The sequence below is a fragment of the Rhinolophus sinicus genome, linkage group LG09, assembly GCF_036562045.2.
Source record: "Rhinolophus sinicus isolate RSC01 linkage group LG09, ASM3656204v1, whole genome shotgun sequence".
Taxonomy (NCBI): domain Eukaryota; kingdom Metazoa; phylum Chordata; class Mammalia; order Chiroptera; family Rhinolophidae; genus Rhinolophus; species Rhinolophus sinicus.
Genome location: NC_133758.1, coordinates 29672491 through 29697386, shown reverse-complemented (window position 1 = coordinate 29697386; position 24896 = coordinate 29672491). Strand labels below are relative to the sequence as shown.

The 24896-nt window shown below is 34.3% G+C and overlaps 1 protein-coding gene across 3 annotated transcripts in view; it reads left to right on the top strand.

Moving 5' to 3' along the window:
- The window catches only part of KIAA1328 (KIAA1328 ortholog), a 260802-nt gene that overhangs the window by 24910 nt on the left and 210996 nt on the right, over nt 1–24896 (top strand). For 2 of the 3 annotated variants that reach the window (XM_019740831.2, XM_019740832.2), the window contains one exon: nt 3142–3257. The exons of the other annotated variant lie outside the window; for it this stretch is intronic. In XM_019740831.2, the coding sequence (XP_019596390.2) occupies nt 3142–3257 (116 nt within the window). The remainder of the gene's footprint in view (nt 1–3141; nt 3258–24896) is intronic. 3 annotated transcript variants of the gene reach the window in all.

Here is a 24896-nt window from a genome sequence, read left to right as displayed (position 1 = left end):
TGACACTGTATAATAGCTAGTATGCCAAAATTCATTTTCAGATTGTCTATTCTGAGTTCTACAATTCAAAGACTATTGTTTGAGTGACTAGCATGCACTCAACAGTCTTTCTCTTTGTTCTGGCCAGATATTACTTCCTAGAAGAGGTTAGTTTTTCTGTGGAACTTTTTTCCCCTTCTGCATGGTCTCAGGAAACGTACAGTGAGTGTTATACGAATGTACACAGTGCATTTTAAATAAGAGCCAAATATTAAAATTTGTAAAGAGGGCATTAAGATGATTTTGCTGAAATATATAATTTTTTAATGATGAAAGCCATTCTTTTTCACCTCATGTTTACTTTTGCTTGAAAACAATGTCTCTTTCTGTTTGCTAGATATCCTTTGAAATCTGTTCCTTCTCCAAATCTTATTTAGAATTTTTAAAATGCATACCCAGCTGCCAAACACAAGATATTAAAGAGGGGAAGAAATTGATCTGGTTGACCGTTGGGTGAGCTGTGATTCTCTTTCCAATGGAAGCTTCCCACCATGACCTTGTGTTTCACATTAGTGTAAAAGGACCCGTTCCTGGAGTATCTAGACGAACGTCGGGTATGCAAAGCCATACAATAAATCTCTTTCTAGAATGTTAGTTTTACTAAAATATTTAGAATAGATGGGTGTGGAGAAACTTTTTATATAAAACAGAAAAGATGTTTTATGGAGAAAAATACAAAATAGTCAGGGATGTTTAAGCTAAACCATAAGACTTCAAAGAAATTCAGTCCTTTCCAGTGCAATTTTCTGCCCAACCATCTCACTCTAAGGGTGTGAATTCTTTTTTCTTGTTAGATAACAGTACATTTTTTGGAAGTTTTTGAGAAACACTCTGAGGCATTAAATAAATGGTAACAGTGGTAATGTCTTACTTTATGAACAGGCTATTGTCCTCCTTGTAAATAATTAACAAACCGACTCTGGGAATATCTTCTTGTCACAGTTTTAGCTTTCTTATCCTATTAGTCAAGTATTTCCCTTTCCTGTATTTAGATCCTCATTTTGTTAATTAACTTGTTGCTCTACTCTTAATGAGGTAGAGGAATAGGTCTTTTTATGTTACTTCATGGTCTGAGAATGCTTTGATGCAAAATGTAGATCACGATACCAGATACTTTCTCTTACATATATCTCATGGGAAATATTATTAAACATAAATTAAACAAGAAGACAGATTTCAGAGTGGGTATCAAATCTCGAGGTTGTTTTATTGGTAAGCCCTCTACATTTAAAGGCTGTATTAACGTACTTGCTCATATTAACTATGCTAATAGGCCACAAAGAAGCTATGTATATCTTCAGATAGGCCTATGGAAGACGTGTTGCACTTTGTGCTTACCACAGCTTGTTAATTTTATAGCCTTCCAGAGCATAATAATTGCTAAAGGGTAGTCTAGTCATAGCAGCATCGCAGAAAAGACAAAAAAAAAGAAAAAAAGAAAAAAGGCCCTGTTTAAATAGTGTAACAACAAATTTTTCAAACATACTCCAGAAACTGAATTTTAAAAAGTGATTTTTTCTGTAGAGAGCACTTTAAGTTTTTGGGAAACGCTCATCATAGACTCTGGTATTATGGAATGTATGTACAAGCATTTTTTGCCCTCAATGATCCCTAGAGTTGTCATGGGATCTCATTCAGGTTGAACAAAGAGAAAGAAGTAAATTGTTGAGGTATACCTACGAGGTTCGCACCTGGCAGTTTCTTGAGATAGTCTCTGTGTTTAGTTTAATGTTACGTTAAATTTGGCAGTCGAATGGGGAGGCAGGATACCCTGAGACCAGAGTGTAAATCCTTTTCATTTAGGTATATTTGCTTCGTTTAGATGTGTGGATTCCTTGTAATTGTATCCATTTTAGAGATTACCTTTTAGAAAGAAGGACCTGAGTCCCAGTTATGGGCCTGGTAGTATGCTAAACATAAATAATAGAATTTAGGAAATGACTTGAATGTCAGGATAAGCAAGAAAAAATAAACTACTGTGTGCCATGCATTTTCTCACAAATTATTTCAAAGACAAAATGCAATCAACTCTTGGACATTGAAAACTTCTAATTTTCATTGTGTTGTATCATTATTTCAATATGTCCACCAGAAGCCTAGCAACAAAGGAAAGGCTGGGGATGGAGTTCATGTTATTCAGAAATTGTTCTGATAGAGTAGGGGTCTGGGAGGAAGTACATTTAGAAGCTCAAAGGAAAGGTTTGGATTCCCTAGATTTCACTTACACATATCCCTCTGTGATCTTATAGGATAAATGTGTTATATCCTTTTTGAAGAAACAAGAACCAGTAACAGAGAAATTCAGGGCTAATATCTCTGGGTACCGAGTAACATGAAAATTAGGGTTGTCATTTTAAGATAAGTTTTAATGTTGTTATTGTTGTGTGTGTGTGTGTGTGTTTTTGTTTTTTAAGATTTTTTTCCCCCCTCTGTGCTCTTGTCAGAAACCACCCCTTTTTGGTAGGCTCAAATTTAAATGCTTTTCAGGATTAGACATTAGATTTTTTTTGGTCAGTGTTTTTAACTTTAAAATACCTTTTGGACTAAGAATAAATGTAGTGCAAACTTTTTTTTTTATGTTAATGCTGTGTTTTTATTCCAGTCTAGTTATTTATATTCTACTGAGGAATGCAGGGTATCAGTGCTGGTAGAAAGAGTAAAACTGCCTATGTATATTTAGTGCTATGTTTAGGTGATTTTATGTGTTGTTTATTTCATTGACAAGATTTAAATAAAAGTATAAAAATACTTAAGTCAAAATAAATTGTACCTATTTTGATGATGAAGGAATGAAACTTAATATTTTAAAAATGGGTTATTTTTTTGTCCTAGATTATAATTGGGAGCCTATGTCCTGTGTAGAACTTTCCATATTTAAGATACTTCTGAATGATTGGAAACATTCTTGATTTAACAATAACATGCATATTTTATTGCAAAGGTGTGAACGATTGCCTTATGAAACGTTAGTTTAAAAAAAAAAGGAGTATTCCTAAAGAAATCAGCATACCTCTGGAAGAAATGTAGTTTTGGTAAACCACAGCTGTAGGCACATATTTTATTCTACAGGCATTTTCTTTTCATTTTTTAAATTTCTTTCAGAGTAAGTGAGGAAAAGGAAGTGACAGAAGAACGACTCAAAGCTGAGCAGGAATCATTTGAGAAGAAGATCAGGCAGTTGGAAGAACAGAATGAACTGATCATCAAAGAAAGGGAAGATATCCTTTTTGAAAGTTCTCTTTTTTAATGTGGGGGAAGTTTGATTCTTTCATGAAGAAAATGTAAACTCCAGAGAAATAATTGTTCTGATTTATAATGGAATAAATCTGCATGGGCTACTGTTTCTAGGCAATCAGGATGACACGTAACAGCGTGTGCTGTTGCTTCTTTTGTGTTTGATGTGGCCATGCAGCTGTTCTGCTGCTGCTGTTATCCTGAGGAGCACCTCGTGTGTGTCACCTGAAGGAGACCATAAGAAATTTGAGCATTAAAATGTAGTGTTGGAACTTGATTAAATTCTGTTTTACTACTCTACTTAAACCTGAAACCTCATTGTATTTGCTATTCTTTCTAGCTAAACCTTTGGCAGTCCTACGGAATTCTGTGAAATCATAAAAATTTTAAAAACCCATTATGATTTGTAGCTGTTGTGATTGATAAGTATATCACACTGCAGCATAATACCACCAGACTATTCTCATGGAGATAACTGTTGGAATTAGAACTAGGGAAGGGTGTGTGTGTGTGTGTGTGTGTGTGTGTGTGTGTATGTGTGTGAATATAGTCATGCGCTGCATATCGACGTTTCGGTCAACAGTGGACCGTATATAGTACAAACAGGGTCCCATAGATCATAATGCGGCTGAAAAATTCCTGTCATCTAGCGATGTCACAGCCGTCTTAACGTCATAGTGCAACACGTGACTCGTGTTTGTAGTGATGCTGGTATAGACAAACCTGTGCTGCCAGTTAAATATAACATGGTAATTACAGACAGTACATAATACTTGATAGTAAACAACTGCCTTACTGGTTTATGTATTTATTATGTGTACTCTCCTTGTTGTTAGAATGTACTCTTTCTACTTATAAAAAGAAAGTTTGCTGTAAAACAGTAATGCCGTGTTCTACCGGCAGCAGCGTCATACGTGTCCTGTTTACCGTGTCTCTTGGTGGCATCATTTTCTCTTGTGCTTGATTTAATCTCATTTTTTGGTTTTTGTTTGTTTGTTTGTTTGTTTTTGTATAGTAACATGCTGAACAGGCTTGTGGCCTAAGAGCATTAGGCTGTACCATCTGGCCGAGGTGTGTAGTAGGCTAGACGATCTAGGTTTGTGTAAGTGCACTCTGTGATGTTCACACAGCTACCATGTTTCCCCGAAAATAAGACCTAGCCGGACAATCAGCTCTAACGCATCTTATGGAGCAAAAATTAATATAAGACCCAGTCTTATATTATATTGTATTATATTATATTATACCCAGTCTTACAGTCATATAGATAAAATAAGACTGTGTCTTTTATTCATTTTTGCTCCAAAAGATGCATTAGAGCTGATTGTCTGGCTAGGTCTTATTTTCAGGGAAACATGGTATGAAATCGCCTAAGGACACATTTCTCCAAAGGTATCCCCATCATTAAGTGGTGCATGACTGTATATATATATATGCTATATATGTATATGATATATATATCATATATATAAAATATGTATAATATATTTTATATATAATATATATGTTATTTATAAGAAAGTAAAATACAAATTGGTGTTTTAACTTAAGAATAGTATTTCTTAAGGGATATGTGAGTTAAAATAAGCATTTCTGAAGTTTCTTTTGACTAGGTAGAATTGCATATCTTTGGGTGTTTTTTGCAGTGGTATTGATACAAAAGAGAAGTAACTGTCCCTAATGTACCAGTGATGGGTCTGCCAACTAAACTAGCATGTGAATGCTTGAAGGGACCATTGTGCTTATTGTCAGTATCATCATTAACTTGAGTGTTAGTAATTATTTTCAGAGTTTCTTCAAGTGTCAAAAACAATCATGTATTGACAGTAACTATACCTTTGTGAATACTAGGGAAATGGAAGCATAAAGGCAAATTAATTTTCCTGAAAAAAAAGCACGAAAATATAACTATAAAAATATGTTCTGAACTTGTGTTTTTTAAACAGTGGGAATACGTGATTGGAAATTGATATAATCAGAATTCTCATATTTGATTGGCTGAGTAGAACATGCATAAAGCTGTGGGCCCCACAATTCTAAAGAATTACTTTTTCAATTGTTTTTCCTTTTTCCCAAATCACTTTAGCGATTGAATAAAATTTCTGGGGCTTCTCTTTTCTTTGCCCTCATTGACTTTATTGCCTTAGGTTGTCAATTCTCAGGTTAGATCCTCTTTTATGATTTGCTTCTTGCTAGTTTTATCTCTAGGTTAAAGAAGTGCTGTTTAGTCAGAATTCACAACAAACTGTGCTCAGCCAGTTTCCGTCTTTTACTTCTCATAAGGAGTAGTGTCTCAGGACACTTTCAAGAAAACATAGATTAGGAATGCTTTTGTAACAAAAATTTGCTTTACACAATCTGTTTTTTCACACATAACAACTCCGGAGATAAGTGCCTCTAGGATTGGTTCAGTGGCTTAAAGTTTTCAGAGCTGGATCTCTGCAGTTCTCTTAGCTTCTTCTAATGGTTGCAAAATTCCAGGTTGCAAAATGTTTGCTCCAGTTCCAGGTATCACAATTGCATTAAGGCAGGACGAAAGGGGGAGGAAGAGGTTCTGGCAGTTGTGACTCCCTCTCCTTTTTCAAAAATCTTTCTCAGAGTACCCCTACCCCACCACCCTACCCCAGCAGTCTTTCATGAGATATTTATTGTCCTGAACTTTATTTTGGCCATGCTAAGCTGCAAGAAAGACAGGCTGAGAAAGGAAGCATTTAGTTTGTCCAATTTATATAATAGTGGAAGAAAGCAAGGGAGGAGGGGGTTGGGAATGAAGTCAGCCTCCAACTTCATCTGGTAGCAGAAAGAAGTAGGGGCAATAGAAATCACTTTTTATGTAAAGAAGAGGGGGTGATACCTTTTCCTTCCTGGGACAAAAAATACGTACGCTGTCCAGTGGAACTGGGGTGAGTTGGGGAAATAAGATGAGAGAGGGAGGTAGCAGACAATTTAGAAGGCTGGCCACCGTTAGAGTGGGGACTAATTGTTTATCTAGTGATATGCTTACCAAAAATGTTTGACTATCTGGAAGAGTAGAATCTAATTTTGCTGGGCTATTGTACTTAGCAGTCTCTGGGTCAAGATTAATTGTATTTTGTGCTGAAGCAGTCTAAACTCAGCATGGCTATGAATGGTTTCTTCCATCCAGCTAAATATTAAGATACCCCAGGTTATTGTAGTTGACACAATTTTTCCTGTTTTCCTCATGCCTTAACTCAGGGATCAGCGAACTACTGCCATGGGCCAAATTCAGTATGATGCCAGCTAATCCACCACACCCATTCACTTATGTATTGTCTTTGGCTGCTTTTGTGTGGCAGCTGCAAGTTGAGTGATTGCAAGCAACAAAGATCCTGTGCATAACCTGTGATATTTACTGTCTAGCCCTCTACAGAAAAGTTTGCTGACCTCTAATCTATCGTATAAGCTAAAAAGGAAAGGAAAGGACATGTAAATAAAGCCAAGACTTAGACATGTGTCATAGACTTATCTTACATATAGTATGAGGGATTTGACTGAAGCATTTTTTATTATTGCAAATGAAGATTGGAATAACTATGAGACCATTATCAAATATTGAAATGGTTTAGTTAATATAATTTTGGTTTAAGATTTTTTTGAGTCACCAAAAGATAAGTGGTATTTGTGGAATTTGTCAAAGACGGGAGAAAGGAAGATACAATTAAAAAACAGTGACATCCATGGGTTTTATTCCAAGTAGATTGCTCAGGTACAAATCTCCTTTACCAGCATAAACCTGTCAAAGGTTAATATAGATGATTTTACAGTACATAAAACTGTATAAAACTTCGAAACATAAAACAAGGTTATAATTTAAAACAATATAATTTTAACTACACATACATTTACCTATCATGCATGAATGATTCAGACTCTTTCATATACATGAAATCAGATAATTTTAGATCATTTTGATGTCTGTGTCTTTGTGAGGGAGTATATCAATTCTGATTTTTGGCATTTTAAAGATGTGTTATACTAAATTTATGGGTTTTTGTTCTAAAAGTTCTAATGACTTGATTTATTGGTCAACTATACAAATACAGACCAGTTCCTTAGTAAAAAAAGAAAAAAGATATTTTGTATGTTTGCAATTGGACCAGGCTTTTGAAGGATTTGTTCTTACAGCAAATAGAGAATTTATTACTGAAACATAAAAATTCTTGGTAATTTTCAGTCTTTGAACAAAGAAAGCTTATTTCCTGAGAATTTAACTATGTAAATGAATATGCCATTTACATAGTCAAGCAATCTGATGAACCTAGTAGATTTTTGCCCAGCTAAATGAGTCTGAAAGGAGAGATAAATCTAAAACTTAGATAAAAATTCCCAGTATTCCAATAGAAATAATTCTGAAACATGTTAGCATGTATAAGACAGAGGATGTAGCCATTAGAAAAGGTCATAAATATTTGAGCTAATTGTATTTTCAGAACATTTCAGGGTGATATCAAACGCTTAACAGAAGGAAAATAAAGTCTGATGTGCTAACGTCACTATTTTAATTGGCATAGCAAGGGAAGGGAGAGAGAAGAAAGCACAATGGGCTTTAGAGTCCAAATCCTGTTTCAGCAGCACTGACTAGTTACCTGACCTTGGGAAAGCTACTGAACTTCTCTGAGTCTTTTTTCGTCTGTAATATATGGATAAAGCCTTTTCTGCAGGCCTGTTGAAATTTGATAGATGCTTTACATAAAGTATGTAAAGAACCTAGCCTTGTCTTGCACTTAGTAGGTACTGAAAAAAAGATAGCAAATCTCACTGTTTCTACTAATGTGGATGAGAGATGAAATGACTACTTCCTCTGTTCCTCGTTTTTGTGCCTTTCTTCACTGAGATTTTGATTGTTTTTATTAGGTTATGCAAGTGCTTTATGCGGCTTAGAATGCCCTGTAGGAGAGGGAAATTGATCGGTTCTCTGCTGTATCTTCTAATTTTTATGAAAAAGGAAACTGCTCTGTACCACTTATACTTGTTGGGTCCTCATTGGGAGGAAAGCAAGTCTTACTTTCCTCTCCGCGAAACCAGACTGACAGAAATGCTTGTGTTTTTTCCCTCCTTCTGGTCTGTTTCCATTATCTCTCTAATTGGAACTTAGTAAATTGAAGAGGTTCAGAGGTGCTTAGAGCTCAGATCCTTAAGACCATTGCATGGGTCATCATTTTAGAAGCCCTGCTCTAGGAAGAAAGAATTCTAAAGGAACTAACTTTAATCTTGACGAGGAATGTTTTAGCATGAACCAAAGGTCTCAGTATGTCTGTGCTGAAAATAGACTAGAAAAAATTCACAAAAGTTTAATTATGTAAGAAGAAATCATTGGTTCGGAAAACAGTAATACTTCAGAGGTATTCAAAGCTTTCCATTTAACTATATGTTTTGGCTACAGGAGGCAGACGACAATCTGTTAGATTTTTGCCAAGGATAGAAACCATTTGGTAGAACGCTGTGTCGTAGATCTGGGTGGAGTGGTGTTAGGTGGGTAGGGAGGGTGGGGAAGGATAGTAGAAATAAGTTTCATGAGAACATAAATAAATTTAAAAGAAAGGGTGTCTAATTTTTCTGGCCCTTCATAAAAGAAGGCAGGAGATTCTCTTTCTAGTTTTTCTGGCCCTTCATAAGCGAAGGCAAGAGATTCTCTTCTTGGAAATAGCTTTGGGAGAATTAAAATCTAAACTTCTTTAAATGAAGACTATAGGCAAAGAGAAGAGTGTTTTGGTGTCTGGCGTTGTGGTATACTGATACAGCAAAGTTTGCCAAACACCTTATCAGCTTTGATGATTCTTGGCCTTTTTCAAAAGGCCATATATTGGGTTTTTGTTATTTATGTTTACAAATTGACTTCTGTGGTAATAGAATATATTTATTCCATGTACTTGGATGAAGTCAGTTTATTCCATTTAGGAAGCCCTGGGCAATCTTGTTTTACTAATCTAATAATTATCTCTAACACTGTATAGATATCGCTAACACTGTTATACAGTTTGAGGCCATTTTATTTGCTCTGTGATGCTGTATAACTAGCAGATTTCGGACCATTATTATTGTGCGTTGTCCTAGAATGTCGTTTTAAATCATAATACTAGATTAAATAACTTTCCATGTGTATTATAGGGGAATAAGCATGCTTAAGGAAAGAGCTGTTTATTACTAATATTATTGTTGCCCAAATCATTTTTAAATATTATTTTGTTCTCTTAAAAATACTTAGATATTAATGTTAACCACAGGGAGGAATTGATGATAAATGTTTGCAAAAATTAAAAAAAAAAATTACAAAGTTTTATCTATATACTTAATTTCATTCTAATAAACCTTCAGGGGTTAAGTTACTCTGGGGTAGTGAGTTATATTTACACTTTACTTTTCTGGAACTCATCCAAGAATAAGAATTAAAAAAAGTACTTTTCACCTGCTCTGGTCCCTTGTGGATGCATTTTCCTTATAAGAATTCCTGAGGCTATCATATGGATAATAATAAACTCATTATCTGGAGTCTAGTTTATAAGTCCATTGAAGATTAGAAGCAGGAAATTAGAAGTAGGGAATGGAGCTACAGTGAGAATATTGGTGCTGACGGGAATAAACAGGAAAACTGTTAAAAACCACGTAAGAACTGAAAATGCATAGTAGTCTAGAACTCTACCTACTTAGATGTATCTCAAAGCCATCGTATATTAAATGCAGCGCAGTGGTTAACATTCATAATGGTGATTCTGAGGCATCAAAATGATGCTAAATTGTTCCTATCCCGTTACTTTTTAGTACTTCTAGTACTTCTATTGGTAAGACAGCTTACATTTGTATATTGGTTTTCTATTTATAGAGCATTTTCACTTATCCTTGTTAATCTTCACACCTGGTTAAGCGAGGCAGATACTCTTATTCCCCTTTTACAGGTAGAGGTACAGGTTTGCAACGGTAACTGAAACGACTCATTGAAAGTTAAGAGTGAAATCTTTCGACACCAAGTGTCTTTTCATTATGCATAATTATTTCTGTAGCAGCGAGTAATACAAATATCAACAAGCTAGTTTTCTAGCCTGATTTATAGTTAAAGCATAATTTTACAAAATTTTGAAACATATTTTACAGTGCAGTGCTTTTTATCCAAAGTTGGTTAAAAAAATTGGGGAACTCAAAAGAGTGTAACAAGTTATTCAGAAATCCAGATATGTACAATGTTTCAGAGATTTTGTTGTAGTTTGACTTTTCTATTCAGTCACCAAGTCTTTATCATTTTCCCTCTGAAATGTTATTCTGAGTCCATTTTCTTTTTCTGTTCTCACTGTCATTTGACTGCATTTCTCCATTGTTGCATTACTGTCTGGTAACTATCCTTTTGTCCCTGCCTCCATTTTCTCCAGCTATCCTTTGTTGACTTCATTCCATCACTGCTGCCAGATTAATCGTTCTTAAAGACGATTTTTTTCCATCACTTGGCTTTTTAATACTTTCCATAGCTTCTTATGACCTAAAGTATCAAATGCGTATTCTTAATTTTGGTGTCCATTACTGGTATCACATACGAGTAACATATTTACCTTCATTTTTATGACGCTCTTGCGTGGTCCCTATATACTAGGTAGGAAAGACTCACTGTTTTTTCCTACTTATTTAGTTTATTTCTTTGTCATTGTTCCTTTTACTAGTTTTCTTCTTAAAGGCTTTAAGATGTTTTCTCTGATTAATTTTTTTTAAAACAGTATTTGGCTCTTAAATTCTTCAAGCATTCATACTTGTACCAACTGCCCTAACTTGTGTATCTTATGGTTCTTTGGGTAACTGTGGTGTTCTTGCTGAAGGACTAGATTTTGAATAAGATAACTATATCGGAGTCTTGGACCAGCTGCTTTATACCTTTTGACTCTACGTAAGTCATGGAATGCAGGAACATTTCAATGGCAGTTTCAAAGCGAGTTTGCGGTGGCTTTAGACTTGAGTAGGGGTGAGAAAGTGAAGGCTCTGAAGAAAGGACATATTGTCTAGCCAAAGGGACATCTATATTTGAGGGAACATTTTTTGACTTGCTTTAAGGCTGGAAGGGAATCTTGAGCATACTTACATGTTGAAACAATATGCCAGCAAATGATTAGGATCTGCTTTCCATTTTGTAGCACCTTTTCTGAATTGCAGTTTTTCTTCTGGGAAAATGAAACAAGTCTTAAAGGAATTCTAATAAATGTATGTAACTGCTGAACTTACATGCTTTGTAGTATTGAGGTAGGAAACAGTGCTTTTCAACCCCTGTGCACTCTATTCTGGGCTTAGCAAGGTTCGTTTGTAATTTTAGTATTTGCTATGGACTGAATTGTGTTCCTCCAAAATTGGTATGTTGAAACCCTAACCATCTCAATGTGACTATCTGGAGATAGTGTTTTTAGGAGGTAATTTTAAAAACACTATCTCAGGTTAATTGCAGGTTAAATGAGGTCATAAGGATGGAGCCCTAATCCAGTAGGACTGTGGCCTTGTAAGAAGAGAGATCTTCCTACCTCTCCTTCCTTCTCCCCCTCCCCACACCCCATGTTAGGACACAGCTAGAAGGTGGCCATCCGAAAGCCAAGAAGAGCGCTCTCACCAGAAACCAAACCCTGTGTGACCTTGGTGTTGGACTTCCCAGCCTCTAGAACTGTGATTATATAGATGGGTTGCATTAGTGTGTTTTCAGATGTTATTCTCTGATCATTTTTCCTTATTTTTATTCTCCTGGTTGGGTATTAATGTACTTTGAACAATAATTTTTTAAATATGATTTTGTATTATTATTGTTTTTAATTGGGGAATGTTGGGAAACAGTCTGTTTCTCCAGGGTCCATCAGCTCCAAGTCATTGTCCTTCAGTCTAGTTGTAGAGGGCACAGCTCAGCTCCAAGTCCAGTTGCCGTTTTCAGTCTTAGTTGCAGAGGGCGCAGCCCACCATCCCATGCGGGAATTGAATCGGCAACCTTGTTGTTAAGAGCTCATGCTCTAACCACCTGAGCCATCCGGCTGCCCCGATTTTGTATTATTTTTTGATGAGATTTGCTTTTAGGGATTTTTCTCCCTATTGTCTTGAGAGCCTTATAATATCTGTTATGTATCCATTTAATAATAAAACAGTTTTACTTTCCAGGTTTGATCTTAGTAGTGTTTTGATTTCTTTGAGTTGCTAATTGTTTCAGATTTGGAGCCTCAGCACCTCCAGAGAGCAACTTCTTTGTTGCTTTATAGTGAGTGACACTGGGATTCAAATATATGTGGATTAGGGCTTCTACAACGGTCCAGTGACTAAAGGATTTTTTTGTTTTTGGTGCACACATGTAAATAAGCTCACCAAACTGAAATTCAAAAAAATTGATTTTCTACATATTACTTTAATTTAAAAAATGTTTTTCAGTGACAGTTTTGCACTAGGTAACAGTACTAAAATCCGTTTAGCATCATTTAAAATTACTTTGGAAAGTTTAAACAGTTCTTGCATGAAGAAATAGACTTTAATCAATCTCATAATAATTATTGTTCAGAAGAGTTCATTATTCCATTTAGCCTTTTACATTACTGATCTTCTTTAAAGGGCTATTCTGATATAATCTCTTCATTTAAACCATTTGCATTCCACAGCTTGTAATTGCTATAGATTTGAAGAATATAATGAATGACTTTATTATTTATCAATAACAAATTTGTCTTAGTGTTCTTAGCTTTAATATGGCCTTCACTAATAAATAGTTAAATGATTCAGATGATAATATTCTCACTTCATTTAGAGACTTATACAGTAACATTTCTTTTTTTACATAGTTTTGCCCAAGGTGTTGCATTTCTAAGCTCTGTAATTTTTCAGAATTAGTAAATCTAATTATTATGTAGTCACATAATCATCAGAAGTTAACTGAATATGTGAAATGGACCTCCCTATAGATAAGATGGTAAGGATTGTCACTTTATCCCAATTTTTTATCTTAGTTACTACAGAAATCCTAGACTATTAAGCATCTTGTTTTCCTGAATCCTCAGGCTTGTGAAGAGCAGAGCCAAATGGAAAAAGAGACCTTCTATGAAAACAGTCTTAAGCATGCTTGTCCTTGAATTTCTAAATAAATGTAGTCTAAAAAATCCAAATATTTAAAAATAATACTTGTGCTCCAATTGGTCAGTTTTTCAAGTAGTAGTTTATTTTTTGTTTGTATGTGCTTTATTTTTTGGCCATATCTGTAAGACCTTTTTCCACACAGAAGCTAATAAATACAGGAAAAATGGCAGGAGGCAAAGGAAAAAAGAAAGCGATGAAACCAACAGAAAAGAAAGGTGAAAAATAGTAATTGCCCTAGTGACAAATTTGTACTAGAAAAAGTCTGACAATAGAGAGCCGTGCCTATGCTGCGACAAAAGGGAATAGTTATTAGTTGAGTGCAGGAAAAAGTTGCCAAATATCCACCTCTGTCTCACATCAGTGACCGCAAAGCATCAGTGTGCCAGACTGAAAGCACAAGGACTGGTTAAGCAGTCGAGAGGCAAAGGGAGAGGAGGTTTTAGTATCATGGTAAGTGTAATGATTAGAAATGTCACAGCATTTACCAAGTACAAGTATATTCTTCATGTAGCATTACATAGTGATTTGTGATGTCAGAGAAGTGCTTGATGCTGCTAGGGCAGGTTCTTTATCCTTATTTAATCCAAAGACCAAGTATATGAAAAGCCCTTTTGGTAAACTTTTGGTTTATTAGAAATTGGATGTCTCAAATATGACTTATCTCAGTGTCTGACAAGATTACTGTAGTATTTTGTGAAGAGCACGGGAATCATAAAACTTGAAATCTTGACTTAGTTTTGGATTTTAAATAACTGTATGACCTTGGATAAACTAACCTCTGCAGGTCTTAATCTCAGCATATATAACATTTTAATAATATCTGAGCTATTTACCATTTAAGGTAATCAGATGAGCTTAAATATGCAAATTTTTCAAAACTGTCAAAGTCTATAAAAATTGAAGGTTTACAAAATATTTGCTTGCCTGAAAAAATTTACAACATACAAAATAGATGTAAGGATATATTTGATCAGTGTCTCAAATATTATTCTATACTTCAGATGCTCTTTTATTAGAAGTTTTGTGTTGTTGTTTTTTTACTTTAGAGTCTTCATCAGTTTTCTGTTGCCCAAAGAGTAACTAGGTTTCTGGTTTTTGAAGTAACTATGGTTTTTGAGGCAAAATGTTTTTTGATTATATGAGGAAGCATCCTTTTAAATTTTTAAAATAGTTTTTAAAAAGCTTGTTGCTAAGAGAAGTCAGGTAGGAATTGTTAAGGAATCTCACCATTTTATGCTGTTCTGACAAGGCATAGATGAGATCTCAAGGAAAATACTGCAGAAACAAAGCTGAAAATGCTAGGATTCGATGGGACCTACTTAAGGATATTTTGTGAATCTGTGTCAGGATTAAGCTTCCTTGTTTATAACAAGAAATGCCAAAATATTAGGTTGGTGCAAAAGTAATTGCAGTTTTTGCAATTGTTTCTAACCTTTTAAACCACAATTACTTTTGCACCAAGCTAATAATAAAAACGAGATACGAATTTCTTTTTAATGTACAAGACATTTGAGTTTTGGCATGAAGCAGGTATGATGAGTGTAGATTTTAGGGATCCACACTGGTTTTTGTCTTGGCATTCCAAGCTTCAGCCATTACGTGCATATTCTAGTGCATAAGAGTGTGTTGATTTTGAAAACTTTGTTCTCAATTTAATGTTAATTTCAGTTTTCAATTGTATTAAAAAATACAATTGATTTTTTATATTGATTTTTATCTTTGAACTTGCTAAATTCTCATTTGTTAATTTTAATAGTTGTTTTACTTAAGATTTTATATGCAAGCAGTTATCTGCAAATAAAAACAATTTTAGTTCTTTGTTTCTGAAATTTATGCTTTTTATTTCTTTTTCTTGTCTTATTGCAATACCTCCAGTTAGATATTGAATAAAAGACGAGCAAGAACATCCTTGTCTTGTTCCATGTTTTAAGGGAAATGTGTATTTCATCCTTAATGTTAGCTATAGGTTTTTGATAGGTACCTTTTATCACACTGAGGAATTTCTGCTTTATTCCAGTTTCCTAAGAGGTTTTTTCTTTTTTTCAGCTGTGAAAAGGCATTGGTTATTCATGGTACTTGACATTTTATTATACGTTTATTTATTGTCTTGTTTCCCTCATGGAACGTTATTTCTGTTTTATGCACTATTGTATGCGTGCACTGAGAATCTAGTACGGTACTTGGTATTCAGTATGTACTCAAAAAATACCTGTTACATGAATGAGCTATTAAACCTGAGTTGCTTGATCGGAGAACATAGGACTGGAGAGAAAACTTGCATTTTACTATTGGAGCAGCACAATCATAGCTCTCTATCACCACCTAATGGTAGTATATCTGAATTGCAGGAAAAACTTGGCAGGTGAATTAACATATAAGGGCTAAAACTGCAAATAATTGAACTGATGTGACAGTTATGATTTCAAAATAAACATGTACTCATTATATATACCAAGACTATCAGAAGTTTGGCAAGTGTTTTTCACATTTAGTAAGTGTTGAAGTGCTCTTTGTTTTTCTGGATGCTAGAAAGGGATGAAGGATCCGTTCAATTATATATGTTAAGGAAACAGAATAAATTGTGAATGTTGACACAAATAGAGCAAATGCATTTCTAAATTTGCATTCCTGCTCCATCAGCATTTCTTTGCTGTTAGGTGCTAGCTAAACTTGAATTTTAAACAACAAGGATTTTTCAGCTTCTTAATATCTTGTACTAAATATTTAATATATCATAAGAAAGTCCATCTTGTGGCCAAGAAGGAAATTTTATGTTTGTTGTTAAAAATCCAATCCCTGAGTTCCACAGAATTCACTGAGACATAAGAGTAGAACTGGGTGGGATTATTTGTTATATCAGGCAGCATTTTGGAATGAAATCATCTATTCCTCTGTACTGATACGATTACCACTATGTATTTTCACTCCTTAGCTTCCCTTTAAAAACATGGACCATGGGCAACATATATGTTAATAAAAGTTTTGAAAAATGCAATTCGAGTATTAAAAATTTCTTATAGATGTTAAATGCTCAATTTTGTAAAATGTTGATGTTTTTACATAAAGGTTAACCCTTCTTATGGTCAAAATACCCTAGGGTGATAGTATTGGGAATACTGTTTTAGTAATAAAGATTATAGTGTGACTAAGTTCCTTACAAGGCCCCATGATGGTAATACCCCTAGATTTTTGTCTTTAAAGAAAACTGCTGAGAGGCAATAATTTTTTGTGTATGTGTCCCATTTTCATTAATGCATGGTAATTGATGGAGTTGCAGTGACTTGTAGCAGTAATGAGTTCTAAACATAATAATGCACTCTTTTCTAATAAGTGAGCACTGCTGGGGTTTAAAAGCATACTAAATCAGTTGCTTTAGTATGAATTTATTAGTTTTTTTCAGCATTAGCTTTAATAGTAGTTATTTACATAAGCGTACATCCCATTAACCGCCATCAGGGCTGGAAAACATGCTGAACTGTTCATATTTTCATATAATTATTGAACATAATGGTTTCATTTGCATTTCTAAACAGTGATGTTTCTGTCAGCCTTGGAAATAGTGTCTTTACGCAGTCCCTATTTCACATCCACTTATTTGACATCGTTAAATTTTATGCTAATGTGCTTCCCTAGAATATCATCAGTAGGACAGATGCTTGTGCTTTAATATACAAATCAGGGATGCTTCTCCATCCCCAAATGGCAAAAGAAAAAAAAAAAAAATTCTGCTCTTTTAGATGTAGAGTCTGTCTCCATATAAATAGGTTTATGAAATAAAACTTTCAGGGTTAAATGTTATAATCTGGTTTTGCCTTCACAATCCTTCATTATGAATAGCTATCTACCTGACTAGAGTTAGTTTTGTTTTCTTGAACGAGGAGATGAGTCTTAGTAAAGATCTTATTGCTTATGAATATTTAGAATTCTGCTTCTGAAATGTTGATCTTGAGATGCAGGTTTTTCAGTGCCTTTGAATATATCAGGTCACAGTGTTGGTTCTAGAAGTATTCTCTATATTTGTGTTCCTTTATTTTCTTAACCTAGATTGTAATACCTATGGTGAAAGATGTTATGTTAACGCTGCTGGGCATCTGAGTTCTTTGTGTGCATTTAGAAAATGTTCAATGTAAAAAATGAGTCACTTCGTGAGAGAGGTGCAAGATGGGAGGCCAAGACCATGTCAATAAGGTAGCAGAACTCATAAGACAGGTTTTATGGAAAACTCTTTGCTTCTTGGATATCTATGTGTACTATCAGCTTTTGTTTCTCCAACATTTGTGGATACTTTTGTGAATGCTGTCAATCAGATGGCTGGACATTTTTAAACAAGAGCAAGCAACCAAATTGTTTTGAGAGTTGATTCAGGTTTGTTTGGTTTTTGTTTTTTGGTTTTTTTGATGCACACAATGAAGACACTAGCTCTTTTGGGGCCCCTTCTTTTCTTGTGTTATAACAGCTCAGGGTAGCATTTGACTCTTAGTGGACCTGCCGTGCCAGAGCTGACTCTGCAAAGTTCAAAATGCAAGGTTGGCAGTCTGGCAAGATAGGGTAAAGAAGCAGCTTTAAGTAAGGAGTTCTTGCCCCAAATTACTTGCTAAAAATATATTAGAACTGATATAGCATAAAACCTGATACAGCATAAAAGGGTTATTTGGATAGAAATGTTATTTGGCTTAACAGGTCAGGAGGCAACTGAAATTTTTGCAAGGACTTCTGTTCTTGGGGGAGTTGCCAGGGAAGAAATTCGATAAGGGCTGTGAAGAAACTACGACAGAGGTAGAGTTTTTTAGTAGCTATTCATTTTTACCCCAACTTTTTCATGAATTTTCTATATAATCTCTTAAATAGTTTCAGATTAGTCCTTCTTACAGTGATGGGATCTTCTGAACTATCGTATTGAAAATATTGATCGTGCCCTTCTATCTAGGGAAAACGTAGCCTTCACTGTTGCAAGGTAGACTTCATATACGAAAAAATCTTAAAGCTCTGAAAATCTAGCCTGACATTATAAGCAAGACAATATTTTCAGCTGTTTATAAAGCAATTTGTGATTATATTCTTCAGTGTCATGTTTTTGGTGAGGTGCAGTTTGCCACAAAGCTAGAAAAACACAAACCCTGTTACCAAAAAATGCCTTTTATTTTTTTCCTCCCTGTACACATTTCTTCCTTTGCTGGAAAGAGGTTTAATGTCAAAATGAAAATTTCATCTGCCTATTCACTGTTAAAGTGCCGTGATATTTAATCCGAGAGTTTGCCCCTGAATATCTCTGTTGCTATAGAACTTGACTACCTTCAAGGCAGCAGAGGAGGTGTGTTTTACGGGCTGTGTGACTGGTTACCAAGCCCTGACTTCAGAAGATAGAAGAATCCTACATTGTGTTTTAGGACAGTTTCTTTGTAGGTTTCTTATCAATTTAAAAATTCTGGCCAAAGTTAGGTATTATCCATAAAGTGCCATCCAGTTAGTAGGACATTACCTGTTTGGTTATACTTATTTTCTCTTTTATGGCTGAGGAACACAGTTACCCCTTCCTTTCTAGAGATGATGAACGTCCTTAGGAAAAAAACCTGGAGCTGTGAGATCCCAGAGCGCCACCTATTCTGCAAAGCTGCAGGAACTCATAGGCGTCCACTGTGTTGCAGTTGTTTAAGGAAACTTGAGGTTATTTGATTTTTCACTGCATATGGTTTTGGTTTTGTTTTTCCTTTTTCAGCTAGGACAGTAATTCCTCTTATTTTCTCTAGCCTTTGGTGATATTTACAAATATATATTTGTTAATCTTTTCTCAACTCTGATTAGTGCTAGTACTTGAGGACATAGTTCCTCCTTATTCCATAGGAGGAACCTATGGAATACTTGATAATTAATGCCTTATTTAATTAAAAAGAATTGTATCCTGTTTTTTCCTGATTTATAAAAACAATACGTGCACATTGTAGAATATTTTGGAATAATACAGAATATTGCTTCAGTCTTAAAATCATCAGTGTATGGCATATTCATGTTTTCCCAGTTCATCATTTAATCATCTCTTGAGTAGCTAAATGAACGCAAGTAGGTCTAATTTGATCACAGTGAAAGTTAGAATTTTTCACATCTCTTGCTTTTAATTTTATATCAATTAATTATATTTTATTTAAGGTGAAACATTAAGCATCTCTTTTAAACACAACAGAAAAGTCAGCCAGAAGATATTTAATGACGTATTTATAGTAATACTCTCTAGTTCAGTTGTGTGATGGTATATGTGAAAGTTCTCTGCTCAATTTTGTGGTCTTTGCTTAGGTTTCTCCAGTGAGGAGGGAGAAGAAGGACTCGAAAGAGAACTCTGAAATAGGGGAAATGTTGGGAAAATAAAATTTCCATGGAAATTTCCAGTGCTCAGAACACCTGTGTTTTGCTAAGCCAGGTAATTAGATAGCTCTGTGATATGTGTAAATAACTGACCTCAAAAAGTTCAGGTTCCTTCTCTGAAAAATGAGGATAATAGTAGTATTTACTTCAAAGAGTTGTTTTGAAGATTAAATGAAATAATGTATGTTAAATGCTTTGTACCGGGACTAATCACATTAGACTCACTCAAATAATGTTATTTTCTTTTTGTATGTCTAGACGCAGGCTGAGCTAAAGTGACCCTAGCTTCCTGTACTCACTTTCCTCCCATCGTCTAGTTCCTTGCTGCTCCAAGTGCACCCCACGGATTTGTAATGTCGGATCACCAGCCACTCCTGGGAGATCGTTAGAAATGCAGAATCTTAGACCTCATGCCAGACTTAGTTTTTCAGAATCTACATTTTAACAAGATCCCTATATATTAACGCATTGTTTGTGCTTATTTCTTTCAGTAAGGAATGTTTTGTGTAAGAGATATGAGCAGTGAAGATATATAAGCTTTTGCTGTCTTTTCTAAATTCTCACTTCCTGTTTTATAGCTTTGGATCACGATGAGTTGTGTGTATGAGAGGAGTGTATTCTATTAACTTGTATTCTGCTGATGTTAGGTGGATTGTTCTACAAGTATCAGATGTGTGGTGCAAAGCTTCTAGATGCATATTGATTTTTCATCTACTTGTTCTATCAATTATGAAGAAAGGGGATTTGAAATCTCTGAGTATAATTGTGTATTTATCTATTTCTCCTTGCAGTTCTGTGAGTTTTCTTTCATGTATTTTGAAGTTCTGTTTTTATGTCCATGAAAGTTTGAGATTGTTATCTCTTTCTGATGAATTGACTCCTGTATCATTATGAAATGACCTTCGTTATCCCTGGTAATATTCTTTGCTCTGAAATCTGCATTGCCTCATGTTTATTAAGCTACTCTAGCTTCCTTTGATGAGTGTTAGTATGGTGTATCATTTTGTATCCTTTAACTTTTAATCTAATTGTGTCTTTATATTTAAAGCACATTTCTTGTAGCCAGCGGGTAGATGAGTTGTACTTTTTATTTTTAATCCAGTCTAATATCTGTACCTTTTAATTGGGGTACTTAGACCATTTGCATTTTATGTGACTCTTGATACAGTTAGGTTTGAGTTTACCACTTTTTGCAATTTATCCCATTTGATCTTTGCTCCTCTTTCCCTTTTTTCTGCCGCCTTTTGGGTTAATTGAATATTTAGTTTTTTATTTTATCTTGTTTATTGGCTTATTAGCTGTCACTGTTATTTTTGGTGTTTACTGGTTTTTGTAGAATATATATATTCACCTTTAACTAATAACATTCAATCTTCCACTGATAGTATACTATTTTAGCTACTTTACAATAGTATAGTACCATTTCTCACTTCCTGATATTTGTGCAGTTTTCAAAATACATTTTAATTTTATACCCTACCTTATTATTATCTTTGTTAAACAGCAGTTATCTTTATTTGTTAAATAATAACAAAAATATCTTACATATTTACCTATGTAATTACCACTTCCAGAGTTCTTACATAGTCCATATTTCTGTTTTCACTTCCTTCTGACTAACATACTTCTTTTAATAGTTGTAGGTATGAATTCTTTATTTTTGAATTTACAAAAACATGTTTTTAGGAGGCAGCTGGATGGCTCAGTTGGTTAGAGCATGAGCTCTGAACTACAGGGTTGCTGGTTCAATTCCCACATGGGCCAGTGAGCTGCACCCCCCGCCCCAACTAGATTGAGGGCAACGAGCTGCTGCTGAGCTGCCAGAGGGGCAGCCAGATGGCTCAGTTGGTTAGAGCCCAGGCTCTCAACAACAAGGTTGCCGGTTCGATTCCCGGATGGGATGGTGGGCTGCACCCCCCCTGCAACTAGATTGAAGGACAACGACTTGGAGCTGATGGGCCCTGGAGAAACACACAGTTCCCCAGTATACCCCAATTAAAAAAAAAAAGTTTTTATTTTGCCCTCATTTTTGAAGTTGTTTATCCTTTTTTCCTTAAAAATGTTGCTCCACAGTCATCACACTGTCATATCTGCCAGTGAGCGATGGGTCCCCTTTGTCTTACTGATCACTTTCCTTTCGCTTCTAAGCACAGCTGATTCACTGGCTCCCATGTCTGCAAACTATTGGATAACATCTCATCTTTACTAATAAGTACTCATCTGTGTTACTCATCATTATGTTACTCATCATCTGTGTTACTCATCATTATTTTTTATCACTTAATAGCACTCCAGTATGTGGATGTACCACAGTTTGTTAATCTCTCATTTATTAAAAGATATCTCGATTGCGTCTGGTTTTGGATGATTATGAAAAAGCTACTATAAACATTCACATGCAAGTTTTTTGTATGGGCATAAATTTCAAATCAATTAGGTAAATACCTAGGAGAATGGCTCCTGGATTATATGGTACAACTGTTTAGATTTGTAAGATAACTGCCTAATTCTCTCCCAAAGTGGCTGCACAATTTTACATTCCCCCCCAACAATGAATGAGAGCTCCTCTTGCTCTGCATTCTTACTGGCAGATGTTATTTTCAATTTTTTGGACGTTAGCTATTCTAATAAGTATATAATGATAGTTCATTCTTGTTTTTAATTTGCCTTTCCCTAATGATATTTGATTTTGATCTTGTTTTTATATGCTAATTTACCACCTGTCTATGTTCTTTGGTGAGGTGTTTGTTCATATCTTTTACCTATTTTTAAATTGAATTTTTTTATTGTTGAGTTTTAAGAATTTTATACATATTCTGGATATAAGTCCTTTATCAGATATGTGATTTGCAGATATTTTTTTGCGGTCTATGGTTTGTCTTCTCATTTTCTTAACAGTGTGTTTCATGAGCAAAGGTTTTTAGTTTTGATAAAAATCCATTTTTATTAATTTTGGTCCTTCATTGTGTATGCTTTTGATATTATATTTTAAAACTCATCACCAAACCCAAGGTTATGCATGTTTTCTCCTATGTTTTCTTTGAAAAGTTTCATCACTTTGTATTTGTTTGATAGTTAGGACTATATTCCATTTTGAGTTAATATTTGTAGGGTAAAGTCTCTGTCTTGGTTCAGTTTGCTTGTTTGTGTTTTTGCATATGGACATTGACTTGTTTTAGCACCATTTGTTGAGAAGGCTATCTTTTTCTAGTAAATTACCTTTACCCCTTTATCAAAAATTAGTTGACTATATTTGTGTCAGTATGTTTCTAAGCTCTCTTTCTGCTCTGTTAATTTATGTCTATTCAAGACAATTACATACTGTCTTGAATACTGTAGCTTTATAGTAAGTATTGAAATCCTGTAATATGAGTCCTCCAACTTTGTTCTTCCTTTTCAGAATTGTTTTGTCTGTTCTAATTCCTTTATTCTATATCAATTTAGAATCAGCCTGTTGATATCTACAAAAAAGCTTACTGTGACTTTGATTGGGATTGTGTTAGGTGACTATATCAGACCGGAGAGAATCTGCATCTAATAATATTGAATCTTCCAATTCATTAATATGGTACATCTCTTAATTCACTTAGTTCTTTTTTATTTTAAATTTTTATGAGTATTTTGTAGTTTTTCACCTACAGACCTTGAACATATTTTGTTAGATTTTTATCTTAGTAAATTTTTTGTGCTAATTGGTATTAACTTTTTGGTACATTTTAGATTTTAACTTTTCATTGCTGGTATTAAGGAATGCAGTTGACTTTAGTATGCTGATCTTGTGTCCTGTGACTGCTAAACTATTTTATGAAGTTTTTGTAGATTTTTTGGAATTTTTTACATAGGTAATCATGTCTGAAGGTAAGGACAGTTTTATTTATTTCTATCTAATATATATGCTTTTTATTTCTTTTTCTTGTCTTATTGTGTTAACTACAACTTCTAATATGTTGAATAAAAGTGGTGCTAAAGGACATTATTTTCTTTTTCTAGATCTTAGTGGGAAAGCATTTAGTCTGCCATCGTTAATCATGATTTTAACTGTAGGTTTTACATAGATACTCATTATTAGGTTAAAGAACATTTCTTCTATTCCTAGTTTGCTGATAATTCTTATCGCAAGTGGATGTTAAATTTTTTCTGAAACTTTTGATATGATCTAAATCTCTATTGATATGATCATATAGTGTTGCTTCTTTACTAATATGGTGAGTTACATTGATTGATTTTTGAATGTTGAACCAGCTTTGTGTTCTTAGGCTGGACCTTACTTAGTGTGATGTATTGTACTTTTATATGTTACTGGATTTTTTTTAGTTAATATTTTGTTAAGGATTTTTGCTTAATGAGACATATTGGTCTATAGTTTCTTTTTTTTCTTTTTTTCTTTTTTGTAATGTTTTTATCTGATTTTGTATCAGGGTAATACTGGCATCAAAGCAGGAATTGGGAAGCATTTCTCTTCCTGAATTTCCTGCAAGAGTGTACAGAATGGATTTTAATTTTTTTCCTTAAATTTGTGTTAGAATTCACTGATGAAGCTATCTGAGCCTGGAGTAGTTTTTTGTTTGTTTTGTTTTCCCCATTCTGATGGGAGCATTTTTAACTACAAATTAAATTCAAGTTTAATCAACATAGGGTCATTCAGGTTATCTATTTCTTCTTGAATAAGCTTTAGTAGTTTGTGTCTTTTAAGGAATTTGTCCATCTCATCTATGAGTATATTTTCAAATTTATATGCATAAAATTGGAATAATACAGTAATTTGAGAATTAACTGAATCAGTTTCTTAAATTATATTAATTTTAACAAATTGGGAATAAAAACAGCAAATTTCTTTTCTCCTCTTTGGAACATACCTGAAAAGGAATGTATAAAACATAGTCATTTCCTCCTTATGATGGAATTGCTCAGTTTGTCATTTCTTAAGCTTGAGCCTAGTAGTTCACTTGAGGAAGAGAGTTCTACTTAAGACACCGAAGTAATTTATTTTCATTTATTTTATTAACTTTCAGACAATTTGACTGTCTGAAACCCCTAAGGATTTTTTATAGCTAATTCTGACTGTATTTTTGCAGACTAATTTGAGAAACTCTGTGTCAGGTATGAATATATTTACATGGGATTGCAAGGCAGAGAATTCACAGCTGTGTGAATCCAGTATGTATGTTAATTATTGT